Source organism: Haliaeetus leucocephalus, unplaced genomic scaffold (assembly GCF_000737465.1).
Source record: "Haliaeetus leucocephalus isolate CR32 unplaced genomic scaffold, Haliaeetus_leucocephalus-4.0 Scaffold295, whole genome shotgun sequence".
Classification (NCBI taxonomy): Eukaryota; Metazoa; Chordata; class Aves; order Accipitriformes; family Accipitridae; genus Haliaeetus; species Haliaeetus leucocephalus.
The window spans coordinates 7,428,933-7,445,614 of NW_010972731.1; the positions used below are offsets into that span (position 1 = coordinate 7,428,933).

Sequence of the window (16,682 nt, forward strand, 5' to 3'; positions counted from 1 at the left end):
TCGCTTCCGGGTGTGGGTGTGTGTGGAGGGGGGGTGAGAGGTCGCGGCGTCATGTGACTCCAAGATGGCTGCGGGGCTGCGGCGCCCGTGAGGGAGAGCGGAGGCTGAGCGGGGCCCGGTGAGGCAGCGGGACCGGCGGTTCCCGGCCATGGCGGAGGCGTGAGGCAGCGGCGGCGGCGGTGGGAGAAGGAGGCTGCGGCGGGGCCTCCCGCAGGGCCCGGAGGTGGCGGGGGAGGGAGACGACCGGGGAGGGCCCTCGCTGCTCCATGTCGATCCCCTCCTGCGGGAAATATGATCAGCGCCCCTGACGTGGTGGCCTTCACCAGAGAAGAGGAGCTGGAGGATGAGCTGTGCAGCGAGCCGCCCCTGCCCGAGGAGTACTCGGTGCCGCTCTTCCCCTTTGCCAGCCACGGCGCCAACCCCTGGGCCAAGGTCGCCGGCTCCAAGTTCACCCGGGACTTCATCCTCATCTCCGAGTTCTCGGAGCAAGTGGGGCCCCAGCCCCTCCTGACCATCCCCGATGACGCCAAAGTGTCGGGCACTTTCGATCTCAATTATTTTTCCCTTCGGATCATGTCTGTGGATTACCAGGCTTCCTTTGTGGGGCACCCTCCCGGCTCTGCCTACCCGAAGCTGAACTTTGTGGAGGATTCCAAAGTGGTGCTGGGGGACTCGAAGGAAGGGGCCTTTGCGTACGTGCACCACTTGACTCTCTACGACCTCGAAGCCAGGGGTTTTGTGAGGCCCTTCTGCATGGCCTATATTTCTGCTGACGAGCACAAAATCATGCAGCAGTTTCAGGAACTCTCTGCAGAGTTCTCCAAAGCCTCCGAATGCCTAAAGACAGGGAACAGGAAAGCTTTTGCTAACGAACTGGAAAAGAAACTGAAAGATCTCGACTACACCAGGACTGTCCTGCACAACGAAACCGAGATACAGAAGAAAGCCAATGACAAAGGGTATTACACGACCCAAGCCATCGAGAAGGCCAACGAGCTGGCCAGTGTGGAAAAGTCTATCATTGAGCACCAAGATCTGCTGAAACAAATCAGGTCGTATCCCTACAGGAAGCTGAAGGAGTCTGACTTCCACCCCTACGAGCCGGAGTGTGCGCTGGACCAGGCCAACACAGGCTGCGATCAGGACCTGACTACCTCCGACCTTGCTGAGCCTGGTGAAACGCACCTTTATGCCCACGTGCCCTCCTATACCCCCAAGCTTATCAAAGCAAAGTCTGCCAAATGCTTTGACAAGAAGCTGAAGACGCTGGAGGAACTCTGTGATATTTATTTTTTCACCCAAACTCTTGACCAGTTGCACCAGATCGAGAGGACTTTCAGAGGTGACGTGTGCTACCTCCTGACAGACCAGATCAGCAGGGCACTCTTAAAGCAACAAAGTGTAACTAACTTCCTCTTTGAGGATGTATCTTTTCTGGATGAAAAGCCACCTGAAAAACAGTACAGAGGCTGCCAGGGGCTCAGTCAAGATGCTGTTGACAGAAAGTGTTTGGAAGAGTCCCCCGCTCCTAAAGTGGTCATCAGCCTGGGATCCTACAAGTCCAGTGTGGAGTGTGTGCCCATCAAGATGGAGCAGGAAATCGAGGACTCCCAAGAACCCAAAATGACTGACTCCGTCACATTCGAACACCAGGAGAATCTGGACTATCTCGATGCAGATATTAAAGGCAGCATCAGTAGCGGTGAGAGCATCGAGGTTCTTGGAACGGAGAAGTCTGCGTCTGGCTTGACAAAATCAGAGAGTCAGGCCAGCTTGCCTGTCAGCCCCAGTCCCCAGGTGGGCAGGAGCAAGGTGGGCAGCCGGCGGACTGTCAGCGAGGACAGCATCGAGGTTCTCAGCACGTGTCCCTCTGAGTCGCTCATCCCAGAAGATTTCAAAGCGAGCTACCCAAGTGCCATTAACGAGGAACCTTACATGGACGATGAAGAGGGAGGCCTTCGTTTCATCCCCAAACTAAACCTGGACAATACTGACGAGCAGGAAGACGTTTCAAAACAGGAAAACTTAGTGCAGGTTGATTCTGCCTGTTGTATCGGGAAGGAGAGTCCCAACTTCCTCGAGCCTCTGCCTGACCTGGGACAGAAGCCCTGCGACGAGGACGGGGTGGTCAGGATCCCCCCGCAGCCATACCGGCAGGCCGAGCAGGGGCTGCACGGAAGCTTTGGGGGCTTCCCCTCCCACAACGGCATCTCAGGGGGGCTCCTTCCCTATGAGCTCGACTCGCGCTACCTGACGGGCAACAGGGAGGTCAGTAAAAGCAGCCTGGATGAATGCTCGGACTCCATGAGCTATATCAGCAGCGCTGCCTCCACGTGCTCTGACAGGACCCCTTCTCCCGCTCACCCCGCTTGTCAGGCAAGTGAAAGGCACAAAAAAAAGGCTGGCCAGAATGCACTGCGGTTCATCAGGCAGTACCCCTTCGCTCACCCCGCCATCTACTCCCTACTCAGCGGGAGGACCCTGATCGTGCTGGGGGAAGAGGAAGCGATAGTCAAGAAGCTTGTGACGGCGCTCTCCATCTTTGTGCCAAACTGCGGCATTTATGCCAAGCCCGTGAAGCACTGGGTCACTTCCCCTTTGCACGTTGTGGATTTCCAGAAGTGGAAGCTGATCGGGCTCCAGAGGTAAATCGAGGGTCTGTTTGCTTTATCAGTGTTGAGGTATATGATAAATACTACTTCTCCTAAGTGAGAATTTCAGAGGGGAATGGGTGTGCTGGGGAGGTCTCTGATTACCTACACAGCTGCCCTGAATTTCTGCTTATGGGATGTATCTGTGGAAGGGGGGATAGATTTGTCTGTCTCTTTATATCCAGCCTCACTTGGGAGTTAAATATTTAAAACATCTGCTGGACACTTGCTGCCTGGTTCATGCTAGTTATTTGGCCAGGAGGTTTCCCTCTGGTTTAGGTCTTCGCCTGGCAAAGCACAAAGCAAAGACACAAGTCCTGCTGGTTTCCTGGTTGGTCTGATAACAGAGTGCTTCTGGGGTCCCCTTGTATGCTCTGCTTTCCCGTGTCCTCTGCCAAAACTCTTCTGATGTTTCTAGCCAGAATTTTGTTTTTGAAATGGATGCTTTGACATGGGGAGGTTTTTTCCTTGTGGACCCTAATGAAGAGATGATGCTACTGTTGATGAGGTCGGTAGGTCAGAAATTGGAGTGCCAGCGCCTGGGGCTGTGTTGGCAAGGGTGTGCCGGCCGGGTGTTGTGGAAAAGCCAGAGACGTGGAGCCTGTGGAGCTGCTGGGCTCTCCTCGAGAGGGTGCAGATGAACAGAGACTTATTTATAACAAGCCTTAGTGCAGGAGAAAAGGTCTGCGGCGCTCAGTGGGCTGTGGTGTTGGGATTGCAGTTCAGATGCGAAGGAAGCTCCTGCTCAGGGTGAGGACCATTGTGAAAGCAAGCACCCCTTCCCCAACCCTCAATTCTGAAGTGTGGCTTCATAGTTTACATTAGCAAATAGTGATTGCTCAGCTCTCAAGATTTCAGCCCTGCCTTTGTTGCTGTTATGAAAAGGATTTTCTTTGTGTTTACCAGGATGAGTTCTGGCGCTTTGGGTGTAGGTATGACAGGGAATGGCCATTGCTGTCACCAGCGTTGAAAACATGAGTCGGAGTGGCAGCCCATTGCTCGGAGCAGGGCTGGAATAGCTCCTGAAAGAGTGTTTCTGAGCAGCACAAAAATCAAAATACAGAAATTTGCTTTTTGGACTGCTGAGTATTCCATCGCTGAGGGTTGTGGATGATGAAATTATCCTAAGCTGTGAGTTACCCTCATTTCTGTGTTTGCGAGGCAGGATGACAGCTCTGCCCACAGCTGCTCCCAAACTTCCCTGTCTGTCGGTGAGGTTTTTAAAAGCCCTGAGTGTTTACTTGTTACTCACCGTTTGTGGTTAGATGCAATTTTTATAAACAAAAGTGTCTTTTTTTTTTTTTTTTTTAAGAACTGCTTTTAACATGTGTCAGTCATTTAAACTCTTCTCCGTGGAATGTTAATTAAGTGTTGAGTTTAATGTGGGTGCTTTCAGCAAACTATTTGTGCAAGGGCTTTGGGAAGGAATTTAGAGGCTAAATCAATTATTCTGGTAAGGGTGTTGTGTCTCCTAAGGCCAGATGCTGCCTGGGCACAGGGGCAGCCCTTACCCCAGCAGCTGGGGCTCCTGGTTTGAGGCTGGGAGCTGTATCTCAACTGAGCGACTTTAACCACGCAGAATTGAGGAGCAGAAGGTAGAGTTTGCGTAGGCTTGTAATTTGCATTTAAATAACATTGATTTAGTCTTGTTGGATAATTGTTATGTTGTGAACATGCTGTGGGTTTGCACCTGAGTGAAAAATGCCCAGGCTCAGCCAAGGAATATTCTGGTTTAAGGATGGTTCCCTTTTTAAAGGAAGGGCAAAAGGTTTTGCTCCACTCAGGGCTTCGACCACCTCAGAGCTGCTCCTTCCCAAAACAGCCGTATGGGGGGAAGGTGGAGCTCTTGGCAAGGGGGTCTGATCTGGGTTTCTGGGTCCTTGTTGTCACATCCAGAAGCTAGCAGCTGCTGCAAGATTTGCTTCTGTTCACCAGAGATGTCTTATCACTGCCTCGCCGTATCGCCAAGGGAGGAAGCTGCCCTGAAGTGCGGTGATTTATGAAGTAGCACATACACACAGTGTGGATCAGTGCATGTGGGCATCCAGGAGATCGAGGTTTCTTTGGGATCTGGCAGGCTGGAGAGACTATTTGGCCACTTTCTTCTGTGCCAGACTTCATTTGCCCACAGAGGCTCTTGTACCAGCTCGTGAACTAGAGGGAAAGTACATGCGATACAGGGGCACGGACACAGTCTGCTGCTTAACTGTCTGGTCCCCTCCAGCCGTGACCTCTCTCCTTGCTGTTTCAGGATGGTGTCGCCTGCTGGGGTGAACGTGCTGCACGCCCTGAGCCGATACAGCCGGTATGTCAGCATTCTGGACGCCGACAGTAAGACTCTCCGCTGCCCGCTTTACAAAGGCACCTTGGTGTCCCGGCTGGCAGACCACCGCACGCAGATCAAACGAGGAAGCACCTACTATATGCACGTCCAAAGTATCCTCACCCAGCTGTGTTCAAAAGCCTTCCTCTTCACCTTCTGCCATCATTTGCACCTTCCCATCAGTGAAAGGGAACCGGAGGAATCCGTCGTGAATCGCAGGATGAACTTCCTGAAGCTTCAACTCGGCCTTGCCAATGAAGATATCAAAATTGTACAGTATTTAGCTGAGCTGCTGAAGCTGCAGTACATTCAGGAACCCGGCCGGGGGGTGAACCCTCTGCTCAGATTTGACTATGTTCCCAGCTTTTTGTACAAAATCTAGCCTTGCGTGGGCTGTCTGCCTGCGTACTCAGAGTCTGACAAAGCTCATCCGTGCTTGACATTGACGCTGTCTGCAGTAGCTCTCATAACATCGGGAAGGGGCGAAGAAGACGATGCGTTTGCAAGCGTCTCTGCTCCACAGAAATCGGTGTCCAAGGGACCGGATTTCTGTGTGGTTCCCTGTAGCCAAGAACGTAGATGTTCCATCACATAAAACACCGGGCACTCTGTTTTTAAATGTTAGAAGGGGCACTATTAACTTTTAAAGCGTATCATGGCAGCATCCCGGGGGATTATGGCAGGGAGAGAGAGGTGGGCTCTCTTGGGGATCAATACTTACTAGAGTGCAGCCCCCAAAACAACGCAGTGCTCCGTACACTTCTGCCAGAGCCCCAAATGCTGTTGGTCCCTTCTGTGGAGCCAGGGCGGAGACCAGAGGGGAGATGTAAAGGCCACGTGAAGTTTTTTAATCCACCAGTGTCTCATGTGAGTGTAGCTCAGAAGCTCCGTGGCAGGGTGGCAGTTCGCAGTTATCCATCTGTGCGCAGCGGTAGCGGATGGTGTGTCCCTTCCTGCATTTTTCTGAGTTTCCTGACACTTCCCAGGACAGGTTGTCCCTGGGTGGATGGGAGTGCAGTGGAGACACATGTGCTTCTCTCCAGAAAGAGTTTGCCAGTTTCCCTCAGCTTTGTTAAAATCTGGAATGTGGAAGGACTCCTTAACGCTAGTGAGCACCGAGGTGCCCGCTGCTGTGAATGTAGAGCACTGTGCCTTTTTAATTTGTCATGTCCTGTTTGCTGAGCGACCTCCAACAAGGGTGGGAGGGAGACCGGGAATCCTCAAAGCGTGTGACATCAAGGGTGGCCTTTTAAGGAGAGAGGGGAACTGAGGGGTGGGGGCTCATTTTTAGGTGCTTTTTGTGATGGGGAAACGAACAGTGCAATTCAGCTGAAGCTACGCTGTGAGACAGCAGGCTGTTAGAGCAGGCTGCCTGGCTGGTGAGATACTAGTGCTCAGGAGAGATTGGGGATGAATGTACTGGATTCGACGTTGTATCTGTAAAAGTTTTGGGTTTGTTTGTTGGTTTGTTTTTTTTTTTTTGTTGGGGAGCTGACTTTTGTCCTTTATGGTAAAGCAGGGTCAGCGTCACTGCATGCTGCTTCTGGCTGAGCCTTTGTCGTGTCTCGACTACCTCTCCCAGGGTGCTCCTGGGTAGCTCTGGACGGGGCAGAACTGCCGCTCTCTGAGCCTGGATGCTGGGGACTTGCCTTTCAAAGCTTCTACACCGCTGCCTGTGCCGTAAAGGTTGTGCCACTGGCATGGTGACGCTCCCAGATTGTTCCTGACAGTGTGGAAAGCTTTGTACCCGAGCACAGTGCTTCCCTCTGGAGTCCCATAGGAGATGCTGCTCCTTGGCCACTGGTCCTGGGCTGTGGTCTGCTCTGCCCAGTGCTATGTGGCGGTAGCAGCCCCCATGGTACTTCTAAGCAAGAAAAGCCTTGCTAGGAAATATCCTTGGTTTTATTTCTTTTTAGCATTCTTCTGATTGTGGGGTGAGAACAGCTGAGATTGTACAAAATGAGCTGATGTGTTGTTTGGTTTGGGTTTTGTTTTGGTTTTTTTTTTTTTTAAACCTCTGTTTATTGTGATGATGTGAGGCAGTGCTGGAGATGAATGTAATGTTCCTTTTGTGCCTGGGGAAGTTTCTGTGTATGGTCTGGCATTTGTCAGCGTGGCTTAGACCCCACTGAAACTTGCTGCGAGAAACGCACTGCTCTGAAACCTGTGTCCTGAAGGCAAGGAGGCTCCTTGGGGACGCTGTCGTCTGGCACCAGCACCTGCACTTCGGTACTGCTGCTGCCTCTTTCTCTCCTCTGGAAAGGGCTCTCTGGGGTAGTGCGGGAGATATAAACCAGCTGGGCAGGAAGGCTATTTTAAATGTTAGTGTTGTTTCTGGTGGCTTACAGTGAGGTCAGCTCAGCCGGGCAAGCTGAGCTCGTGGTAGTCTCCAGAGGGATTTCCAAGGTCAGGGGTTGCTTGTGATGGTGTTTTTAGGTCGCATTTGGGAAGCAGTGTGGTGTCACATTTGCTGAAGGTGAGCAGTGTGCCTGTGTGCGGGGCTGCACGCCTTTAAAACATATTTAAAGGCCTTTTCCTTTCCTAACTGCGCCCTCCTGTTGCATGTGAACTGGGTCTGCTGGTGAAAGACTTCCATGTCCATGGAAAATGCCTGCTTTCTGAAGTGACTTCAGGTGTCCCCTTGTCGACTGGAGTGCACCCGAACGGCTTCCACACTAAAGCTGAGGCGAGATTCCCTGGGGGAAAAGGCATCTCAGTGAGTAATGCAGGTGACATCGGGCAGTGGAAAAGCTCCCTGCGTCCTGCCTGACCCGCAGCTCTGGAGAAGCGCTCAGCACGGGAGCTTGTTTCCTGTTGGAAAATGACCTGATGCTGTTCGGGTTTGAGGAGGGAGGGACAAACTTTTTTCCTGCTGACTCACTCACATCTTCCTCCAGGCTGACAGCGCAGAGCAGCGGAGCAGGATCGATGATTAGTGTTGGCTGATCTCTTAGTCACAGTGGTCTTGACCTGTGTTCAGCTGCACTCATAAATTGATAAATAACTCCTCCTTGCTCCTTCTATCAAACCTGTAGTATCTGATATTCAAGGCTGTGTTGAGCAATACTTGCACTACCACCTGTCTGACCTGCTTCATCTCTCTGCCACAAAGCAGCTCTGATTTGGGACGATGTCCTGGGGGCTTTGCTGGGACGTCTCCCATTTCAAAACAGGAGCTCCGTGCTATCCGTAACTCAGCTCTTTAAGCAGGAGCTGTGGGGAAACACACCTTGGAGTGCTTGTCCTCCTAAAGCTGGCTTGTGGTGGGGTAACCTCTGAGCTTGGACTCCAGGAAAGGGGGAATTACCTCAGGCTCTGGCACCTCGGTGCAGTGGGAGCCCAGCCTGCCCTCGCTGCTTGTGGTGCCCACAATGGTGGCAGAAATTGGGGGGGAGTCTGAGTGCAGCTGGTGGTTTGGGAGCTGAATTCCTCTTTGCTCAGTAATTTCTCTGTCTGACCTTCTACTCCTGTACAGTAAAGATCCCTATATTGGCACTTTAAGACTTTTTCCTCATCTTCGCTGTGTTACCTCACTGGTTTCTGATATTAGCAGACTTATAACAAGTTACGATCTTCGCACTAACAGCTCCCGCAATGAATCTTGGCATGTGTGTTCGTCGGCTTACACCGCACCGCCCGAGCGCCGCGTGCTGCCGTCCAGCCATCCTTCCACCACAAGCAGGGCAGGTTCCTCGCAGCCGCAGTGCAATACTCACCAGCCCTCCCGCACCGAACCTCCAGCCGCCAGAACCAGCGGTGCCGTGCATGACTGTCGCCTGCTTCCGTGAGTGCTGCCAGCATGCCCCCGCCTCCCGCACGGCCAGCTCTGGCTCCCTCCTCTCTCTGCTGGCTGTCAGGGAGAGGAGGCTTTAAGCCTGACGGAGAATTCATCAGAGCAAAAGCCTCCCCTGGCCGTCTGCTGCCTGGTCGGGAGGACAAAGCTCCCTTTTCTTACTCCTCCGCTTCCCTGCCTTGAGAGACTCTGCCTGCCAGCCCCTGCTCTACTCTACACTAGCCCACTGCTTTCAGATCCCACCCCGAGGAGGGTCAGCCATAGGAGTAGGCGATATTAACCCTACACAGGTTTCATTTCTCAGAGAATAGTGCTCGGATTTACTTTCATCCAGTAGCAATCACTTCTAAGCAGCTCCAAAGCTGTCTTGCCTTGACTAGGGAAGTACTGCCTATACTCTAGCAATATTCACCATTTTGTAAGGGGTGGGAGAGGGGCTTGAGGGGTGAGAGCTTTTTATTGAGTGGGGGGGGGCCTGAGCCCCCAGTCTGGTGGTGGGTGACAGCCCACACTGTGGATTCAGCATCTCAGAGAGCTGGGCAGGACCCGGGGCTTGTCGCAGCACTTCGAAAAGGCTCCTGTAATAAGGTACGATGGGAAACTTAGCGAGCTGCCCAGGCTAAAGGAGAGTGCCTGCTCCGCACGGTGCCCCACTAGCACAATGTCAGAGCAACAGACTGTACCCCGATATTGGAGGGGTCACAAATCCACTGCACGCTGGTCCCCGAGATGCGTTTTAACTGGAAGGCAGAAACACAGGGTACCCGGTCCCGCTGGCTGCCTCGCTGCCGGCACGGGGATGGGGCTGGGCTAAGAGCTGCCTCTGAGGGCTGCAAGGAGGCTGTGATGAATTCTCATCTTATTTTAAAGCACTGTATCCTATTACTGCATGTTGAGTTACGTGTGTGTGCCTGTGCGTGCCGAATGCTTGCATCGGTAGTTAGAGCGAGTGTGACCGGGAGAAATCCAAGAAGCATGTCTTAGTGTCGTGCTGTAAGTGTTACTGCACAAGAGTTTAACAGATGTTAACACCAAATGACTAGTCTGAGAAATGTACTTTTAAAAAAAAAATTATTTATTTGGGTTCAGATATTTTTGAAATACAAAAAAAAAAATTGGTTGTATTTTTTAAAGCTTATAATTCTTGTCATACATTGTGGTTAAATTCTTAATTTTACCGTGCTTATTAAAAAATGGTTCTACCTAAGCTTTGTGCTCAGAGGTCTGAGAAAATACCAGAGACGCTGGCTAGGATGGGATGGTGATCCTGGGAGGGCAGTTAAGGACAAGGCTTGGCCTTGTCAAAGCCTGCAGAGGCTAGAAGGCAGCGGGCTTGTGCACACGAAGGGAAATCCTCGAGGCTGAAACCAGGGAGGCTTTTAGCGGCTGTGAAGCCTCTTGTGCAGCCAAGCACAGCGTGCCTGGCTGCGGCAGGGGGTGGCTCCTGCTGAGGTGGACCCCCCTCCATGTCCCTCCCGATCCTGTGGGCAGGGGTATCCGGGTGAACGCAGGCAGGGCTGCCTAAACCTCATCTGCCACTCCCACAGCCAGGGAGAGCGGGATCGAACGAGGCTGAGGGTTGTTACCTGGTGCTCGGTGAAAGGGCTGGTTTCCCCATGGGGGTGGGGGGGGCTGTGCTCAGGGGGGTCCTGCGCCCCAAACGGGAGGGGAGAGATGAGCAAAAGCTGAATGAGAAACTGATGCTGCACTGCAGCCAGTGCCAGCAGGGAGGTGCTGGGACAAGGTACTGGGGCGTTGGTCTTGGGCTGGGGGTGCGAGTGTGCCACGATCCCAGGTACCTCTGCAGCTCCGGGAGTGCGCATGGGTGCTTCCCTTACAGGACGGGCAGCCCTGGGAGTGGGAAGGCCGCTGCGAAGGCCTCCACCTCTTCCTTCAGTGCTTTCAGCTCCCTCTGGTATTTCTCCTCCTCTAGTTTCTCCTTGAATTCCTTCAGCGTGGCCTTGGGGCTCATGTCTTTCTGCACGCGCAGTGTCAGCTCGATCCCTGCCAGGATGGCAGATGCCTCAGTCAGTCCTCACAGCTGCAACACCTCAGCCTGTGCCCGCACCCCACAGCTCTCCCAGCCCTGCCGCAGGGAACCTGCGAGGCTGGGCTGCTGGCTTAGCCCTGCACCACCCCACAGCAGCGCTGGGGCTGCTCCCCGAGATGTGGGAGGGACTTGCTGACCCAGGAAACCAGTGTAAGATCCTTGGGGACAACTGGAACTAGACTGGGAAAAGTGCAGGCTTTCAGCCTGCTGCTAATGCAGTGGGGAGGGTTTGGCCGGTCCCAGCTGTGGCCAGATGTCCTCTCCCACATCCAGATGTGCAAGTGGGAGAGTTACTCCTCGCTTGTGTATGTGCTCCCTCGCCAGCTGCTGGGGAAGCCACCTGGCTTGTGCCTCCTGTCCTGGAGGAGCTGCCCTGGCCCCAGGTTAGTGCCGGAGCTGAGACTCGGCCCCAGGCATGCCCGCCCCAGCCTCACCTCTGTGGATGTACTGAGCCACCACGCGGAAATTGTCCTGCCGGAAGCCTCGGGAGGTGAGAGCCGGCGTGCCGAACCGCAGGCCGCTGGGGCGCAGGGCGCTGACGTCACCTGCACCAGAACAAGTCACGCATGACCAAATCGGGTACCGAAACTGCTGTGCATGGCAACTTGGTGTGGTTCCCAGTGCCCGGGATGGGCCGGGAGCTGGGAACCCTGCAGGAAGCTCTGCACAGGCTATGGGAGATCCGCAGCGTGCGGGGCAGGACATGGCAGAGCTTGTGGGATCCCTCACCGGGGCACGTGTTCTTGTTGCAGGCAATGGAGCAGATCTCCAGCACCCGCTCGGCCCGGCTGCCGTCAGTGCCTTTGCTGCGCAGGTCCAGGAGAATCAAGTGGTTGTCGGAGCCCCCTGCAAAGAGAGGGATTTGTTGGGGGACATGGGATCAGGGTAAACACCGCTCCCATGTGAAACTTCAGCAAAAAAAGGTTTTGGACTGCAGTGGGGCCTGTTCCTGGTTTTGGGGGCAGAAGGGGACCTGCCCTTCGGAGGGGGGGCTGCTGCTTCAAAATAGTTTTGCGGATGTCCTGAGGAGTTGTGATGGCAGAGCCCTGCCCATCATGTCTGCACCACCCTCATGGCCTGGCTTGGGCCCCGGGCTACGCAGAGGGGTCAGCCCCATCCTGTGGCCGAGACCTGTCCTCACCCGTGACGATGTCGTAGCCCAGCTCCATCAGCGCTGCTGAGAGCACCTTGCAGTTCGCGACCACCTGCTGCTGGTAGGCCTTGAACTCGGGCGTCGTGGCCTGCCGCAGCGCCACGGCGATCCCTGCGGAGGAAGGCAGACCATGGTGAGTTTTGGGGGGCTCCCACTGGGAGAGCTGGCAGGGATGCATGGCACCGCCGGCAGAAGTCACCCTGGGAGCTGGGCAAACTGACGGACAGTCCCTTCCCCTAGCCAGGCTGGCAGCATCGCTATGAGCCAAAAGGCAGGATGGGAAAAGCCTGGTTGCTTCTTGGGCAATGCTGGATTAAGCCGGCTGCTCCTTGCTGCAGCATCTCCAGGCTGTGAGTCCCTTGCAGCAGCTGGAGCCCCCCGCCCTGCTGCTGGGGGTCAGAGCCCAGCCAGGACATCTCTGCTGGCTCCCTTTGCCTTCCTGGAGCTGGTGGCCAGCCTGGGTGCGTACCTGCAATGGCGTGGTTGTGCGGGCCTCCCTGCAGCCCAGGGAAGACCGCCTGGTTGATGAGGCTCTCCAGGTTGTAGAGTGTTTCCTTGCCCGTCTTGGGGTCCACACTGCGGGTGCCTGTGGGAGGGGAGGGCAGGGTTACTCACAAGGCAGCACGGCCACCCTTCTCCCATGAGCTGCTTTCACCCTGTCGCTACTCAGAGAAGGGATGGTTGTTGTTCTTTTTCAAATCTGGGCCACACTTGGCCCTGGGAAACTCCCCAGACTCTCCCGGGAGGCCCCGGACCTTCCTGCCCTCCCTCCTTCCCAGCTAGAGCAGGAAGGAGCTTTAACTTGCAGCCCCCCGGCCTGGGGGAGCATTTCTCCTGGCTCCCCAGCCAGGTCAGGCACCTTTGCGGTAGAAGATCATGCCAGCCCTGCAGCCCCGCAAGGTCTTGTGGGTGGTGGTGGAGACAACATCGCAGTGGTCGAAGGGGGAGGGCACCACGCCGGCAGCCACCAGCCCGCTGATGTGGGCCATGTCGGCCATGAGATAAGCACCGTTAGCATCAGCGATCTTTCGCATGCGGGCATAGTCCAGGTTGCGCGAGTAGCAGCTGACACCTGCAGGGAGATAGGACGTGTTGGGGACAGGAGCAGATGCGCAAGGACCTTGGGACAGACCCAGGTCCAGCCCTACGATGGGGACAGCCCAGCTGGGGACAGCACACAAGCTTTTGCCAGTGTGGATGTATTTGAGGTCTCCTCCCGGCATTGCAGCATCCGTGGATACCCACAGGCTTACCGGGGCACTACTCGCTTCGGGGAGCCACCTCCACCCAGGGTGTGTCACCAGGGAGGTCGGTAAGAGTTTGATCCTTACCTGCTATGATCAGCTTGGGGTGGAAGAGGCGGGCGTTCTCCTCCAGCCGGTCGTAGTCGATGTAACCGGTCTTGGGGTTGACCTGGGAGAGAAAGAGGAGGGATCAGCCACCTTGGTATGGGTGAAGATCAGCTGCAGGGTCATCCTGCAGGAGGGGGTGCTGGGAGCCTGACGCCCATACTGTTAAGAGGCACTAACACTTATGACAACCGCATCCTGGCTCCGGCTGGAGCAGCTGTCTTTACCTTGTAGGGCATGGACTCGAAGAAGACAGAGGTGGCAGAGATCTTCTTCTTGTCCGTCATGAACCCATGGGTGAGGTGGCCCCCATCGGGCAGGTCCAGGCCCATGATCCTGCCGTGGGGCTCCACCAGGGCCGTGTACACCGCAAAGTTTGCAGGTGACCCTGCAGCAAGAGCACACCGGGCCCGTTACGGGTGCTGGGACGCGCGGAGGCTGGTGCAGCTGGCCTGGCTCTCCTGAGCACCCCATTACCTGAGTAGGGCTGGACGTTGACACCCCACTTCTGGGGGTCGAGCTGGTACGCCTGCAGGGCTCGCTTCTGGCACAGCCTTTCCAGCTCGTCTACAAACTCCGTCCCGCCATAGTACCTGCCGGTAAAGGACGGGGCAGGGGTTAAAACCAAACTCATTACTTAGAACCTGTGACCAAGCTGGGGAGAAACCAGGGTGATGCCGCATTTCCAGCAGCCACTGGGACAGCAGCTGCAGCAGATGTGACATTGCTGAGATTGTCCCATCCATGGCCATGGACAGAAGCTGAGAGAGTCAGATTCTGCCCTGGAGGAGCTTGGCTGCCAGCACAAGGACATTGCTTCTTTCCCAGAGGTGAGGTCTGGCAGCGTGGTTCCTCTCCCTCCCTGTGAGGTTTTGGGTTGGGCGGGACGGAGCCCGAGCCCCTACCTCTGTCCTGGGTAACCCTCAGAGTATTTGTTGTTCAGGCAGGATCCCAGGGCCTCCAGGACTGCTCGGCTTGCAAAGTTCTCCGATGCAATTAACTCCAGCCCCAGCGTTTGCCGCTGCTTCTCCTTCTTGATGATGCTGTGCACCTTTGGGAGAGGAGAGAAACAGCTTCACCCATGCCAGCTCTGCATGGAGATGTGGAGGCTCCACCATAGGGGATGCACCCTTGGAGGGGACAGGGCAATGGAGAGGAGCCTGGAAAGGTGCTGGAGAAGGGAGATGAGATCCCTTCTTGGTTCAGCTGATCCCAAACAGTTCATGTGTCTGGTCAAGGCCATGTTTTGGGTTTCTACCTGTCAGGAAGCTGCCAGATAATTCAGCTGTCATTTAGGCTATCGAGTCAAGGGCAACTGCCACATGGCCTGGTGGGCCAGCTGCTCTGGTGTGGACATTAGAGTTTTGAGCAGAGGGGTATGAGCAATAGATGTGAAGTTATGGCCATGTTATCTGTAGATGGTTGGAGGATGCCCTCCCTCTCCTCTCACTGCAGGCAGAGCGGGCACAGAGGATGGATGGGTCCCACTATCTCAGCCTTGGATTGTCTCCCCGCCAGATGGGCTTGAGGAGGTCAGCATCCCCATGGCTGTCCGGGAGATGAACAAAGCAGCTGCTGGGTTGGGGCCAGGAAGGGGCTCTCACCTCTGGGTCATTGGTGTCGAGTGGCTCCATTACCATCCTGTTATGGGAGGCCCAGAGCTCTGCGCTGGGGAGGCCCCTGTCTCCCTGCGTTGAGTTTGCCATCATCCTGCTCGGTCCAAGGTCACCTGCTGGCAGAGAGGTGAGTTTGTGAGATGGCAGTGGGGCTGGGTACTTCGGCACTGTGTCCTGCCTGCTCCCATCCCACATCTTCCCCGGAAATACAGAAGGACCAGCCATGGGCTGCGGCCCACTGGCTAAGGAAAACACAGACAACTGTCAGGTTTCCCCACTGATTTAAGATCAGTTCATTCATTATAGTGCTTCGATAATTTCTGATACTCTCCCATCACCGCCCTGCCTGGGGGTCCCCCCGCCCCCGTCTCTGCAGTGCCTTGTCAGACACCTGGGGACATGATGAACCTGCATGTGGACCAAACCTTATCAGCAACACAAGCAATGCCTTTCCCTCTCGCTCCTGTATATCTGTGATTCTTAGGACTTCTAGGAAATGCTAGCAAATGCCCTCATGTACAGAAGGGTGTCTTATTAAAACTGCTGTTTAATTTCAAGGGCAGTGAAATGCTCATACCCACAGATCTCAATTTTAATGTGCGTTGCATTCCCCAGCATGCCTAAACCTCTTGGCTACTTTCCCTTGTGCATAGCTGTGAGGGCAAACCCCCAGCAGGTTGGAGTCCTGCCCCAAATGCTAACTGAAGCAAGCATGGCTTGTGGAGCTGGGACCTGAGAGGCAGCAGCTTTGCCTCAGCTTGACTCCGTGGCATGTGGGATGCCCAGCCCTGGCAGCAGCCCTCCAGCCCCACCGGGTTCCACGGCTGCTAGCATTATAATGCAGAACACAAGCTCCGCGGCAGGCATGACAGTCCAGCTTCTGCCTCGGCTGAAAACAATGCATCTTTTTACTCATTAACCTTGCAAGGCCAGCAAAGGGCCGTGAGCAGGTTATTAAGCAGTTGCTCTTAGTTTGCTTGTGCCAAGCTGCTGAAGCCCATTCAGTGTGGGCCTCCTCCCTATCCATGAGCCTGGCAGGGAGGGAATCCTCACTGTCAGAAAAGCTGGATTGGGATAGGGAAAGGGCTGCAAGGGAAAGGGCAGGGTGTAGCGCTCTGGCTTTGAAGGGGACAGCTGGGTCCAGCGTGTCCCCCCAGGGCAGGTCGCGGCAGTACTTGCACCCAGCAATTTTAGCAAACCTGCAGAAGGCTCCGGGGGGACAAAGCTCCCTGTTCCCCACCCAGGATGAGACCCCCATTTCCACCCTCGTGGCAGTTCATCTGCTGCAGGGGCAAACCCCCACCCTGAGGCTCCATCCCCGCCTGGCCCTGCACACCCCCCCGCCCCCGTATCCCGGTTCCATCACCTTCCACATCCTTGACAGGCTCCTGGTGACGCGATCCCCCTGCCCTAGACACCGGCAGTGGGGGGACGGCGCTGCCTGCCCGGATCTCACCCCACAGCGGTCTGCCCTGCTCCTGCTCTGCCCTCTCTGCCCCGCATGCCCGGTCCTGGTCCCGTTCCCTACCCGCCCGCAGCGCCGCACCGAAGTCCAGTCCGGTCCTGGTCCTGGTCCCGGTCCCGCTCCGCCACCGCGCGGGAACTCGCGCGCCTAGCCTAGACCACTCAGGCACGCCTCTCCGCGCCTCGGCCAATCAGCGCCTCGTTTCGCACCGGTAGGCCGATGGCGGGGAAAAACGCTCCAGAAGTGTATGGGCCAATCAGAGCCGAGCTCTTCCTCCTCCCC

The 16,682-nt window shown here is 55.4% G+C and overlaps 2 protein-coding genes across 3 annotated transcripts; one reads left to right on the forward strand and one right to left on the reverse strand.

The window, feature by feature from the left end:
* The first annotated feature begins 201 nt into the window (after positions 1-201).
* On the forward strand, positions 202-9,843 carry SMCR8 (Smith-Magenis syndrome chromosome region, candidate 8). Of its 2 annotated transcripts, XR_774541.1 has the most exons (3): positions 202-2,645; positions 4,903-7,690; positions 8,561-9,843. XR_774541.1 is itself a non-coding variant. In XM_010570389.1 (2 exons), the coding sequence occupies exons 1-2, from the start codon at positions 292-294 to the stop codon at positions 5,354-5,356; spliced, it is 2,808 nt and encodes a 935-aa protein (XP_010568691.1). In that variant the 5' UTR covers positions 202-291; the 3' UTR covers positions 5,357-9,843. The 2 variants fall into 2 exon arrangements, 1 of the variants encoding a protein (XP_010568691.1); XM_010570389.1 differs by having other exon boundaries at positions 4,903-9,843.
* A 758-nt stretch (positions 9,844-10,601) lies between these two features.
* On the reverse strand, positions 10,602-15,025 carry SHMT1 (serine hydroxymethyltransferase 1 (soluble)). Its single transcript, XM_010570390.1, has 11 exons — positions 14,924-15,025; positions 14,225-14,370; positions 13,797-13,912; positions 13,547-13,707; positions 13,302-13,383; positions 12,830-13,042; positions 12,440-12,556; positions 11,959-12,081; positions 11,547-11,663; positions 11,252-11,362; positions 10,602-10,771 (listed from the first exon to the last, which is right to left on the reverse strand). Exons 1-11 carry the CDS (start codon positions 15,023-15,025, stop codon positions 10,602-10,604), a joined length of 1,458 nt encoding a protein of 485 aa, XP_010568692.1.
* Between the last annotated feature and the right edge of the window lie 1,657 nt (positions 15,026-16,682).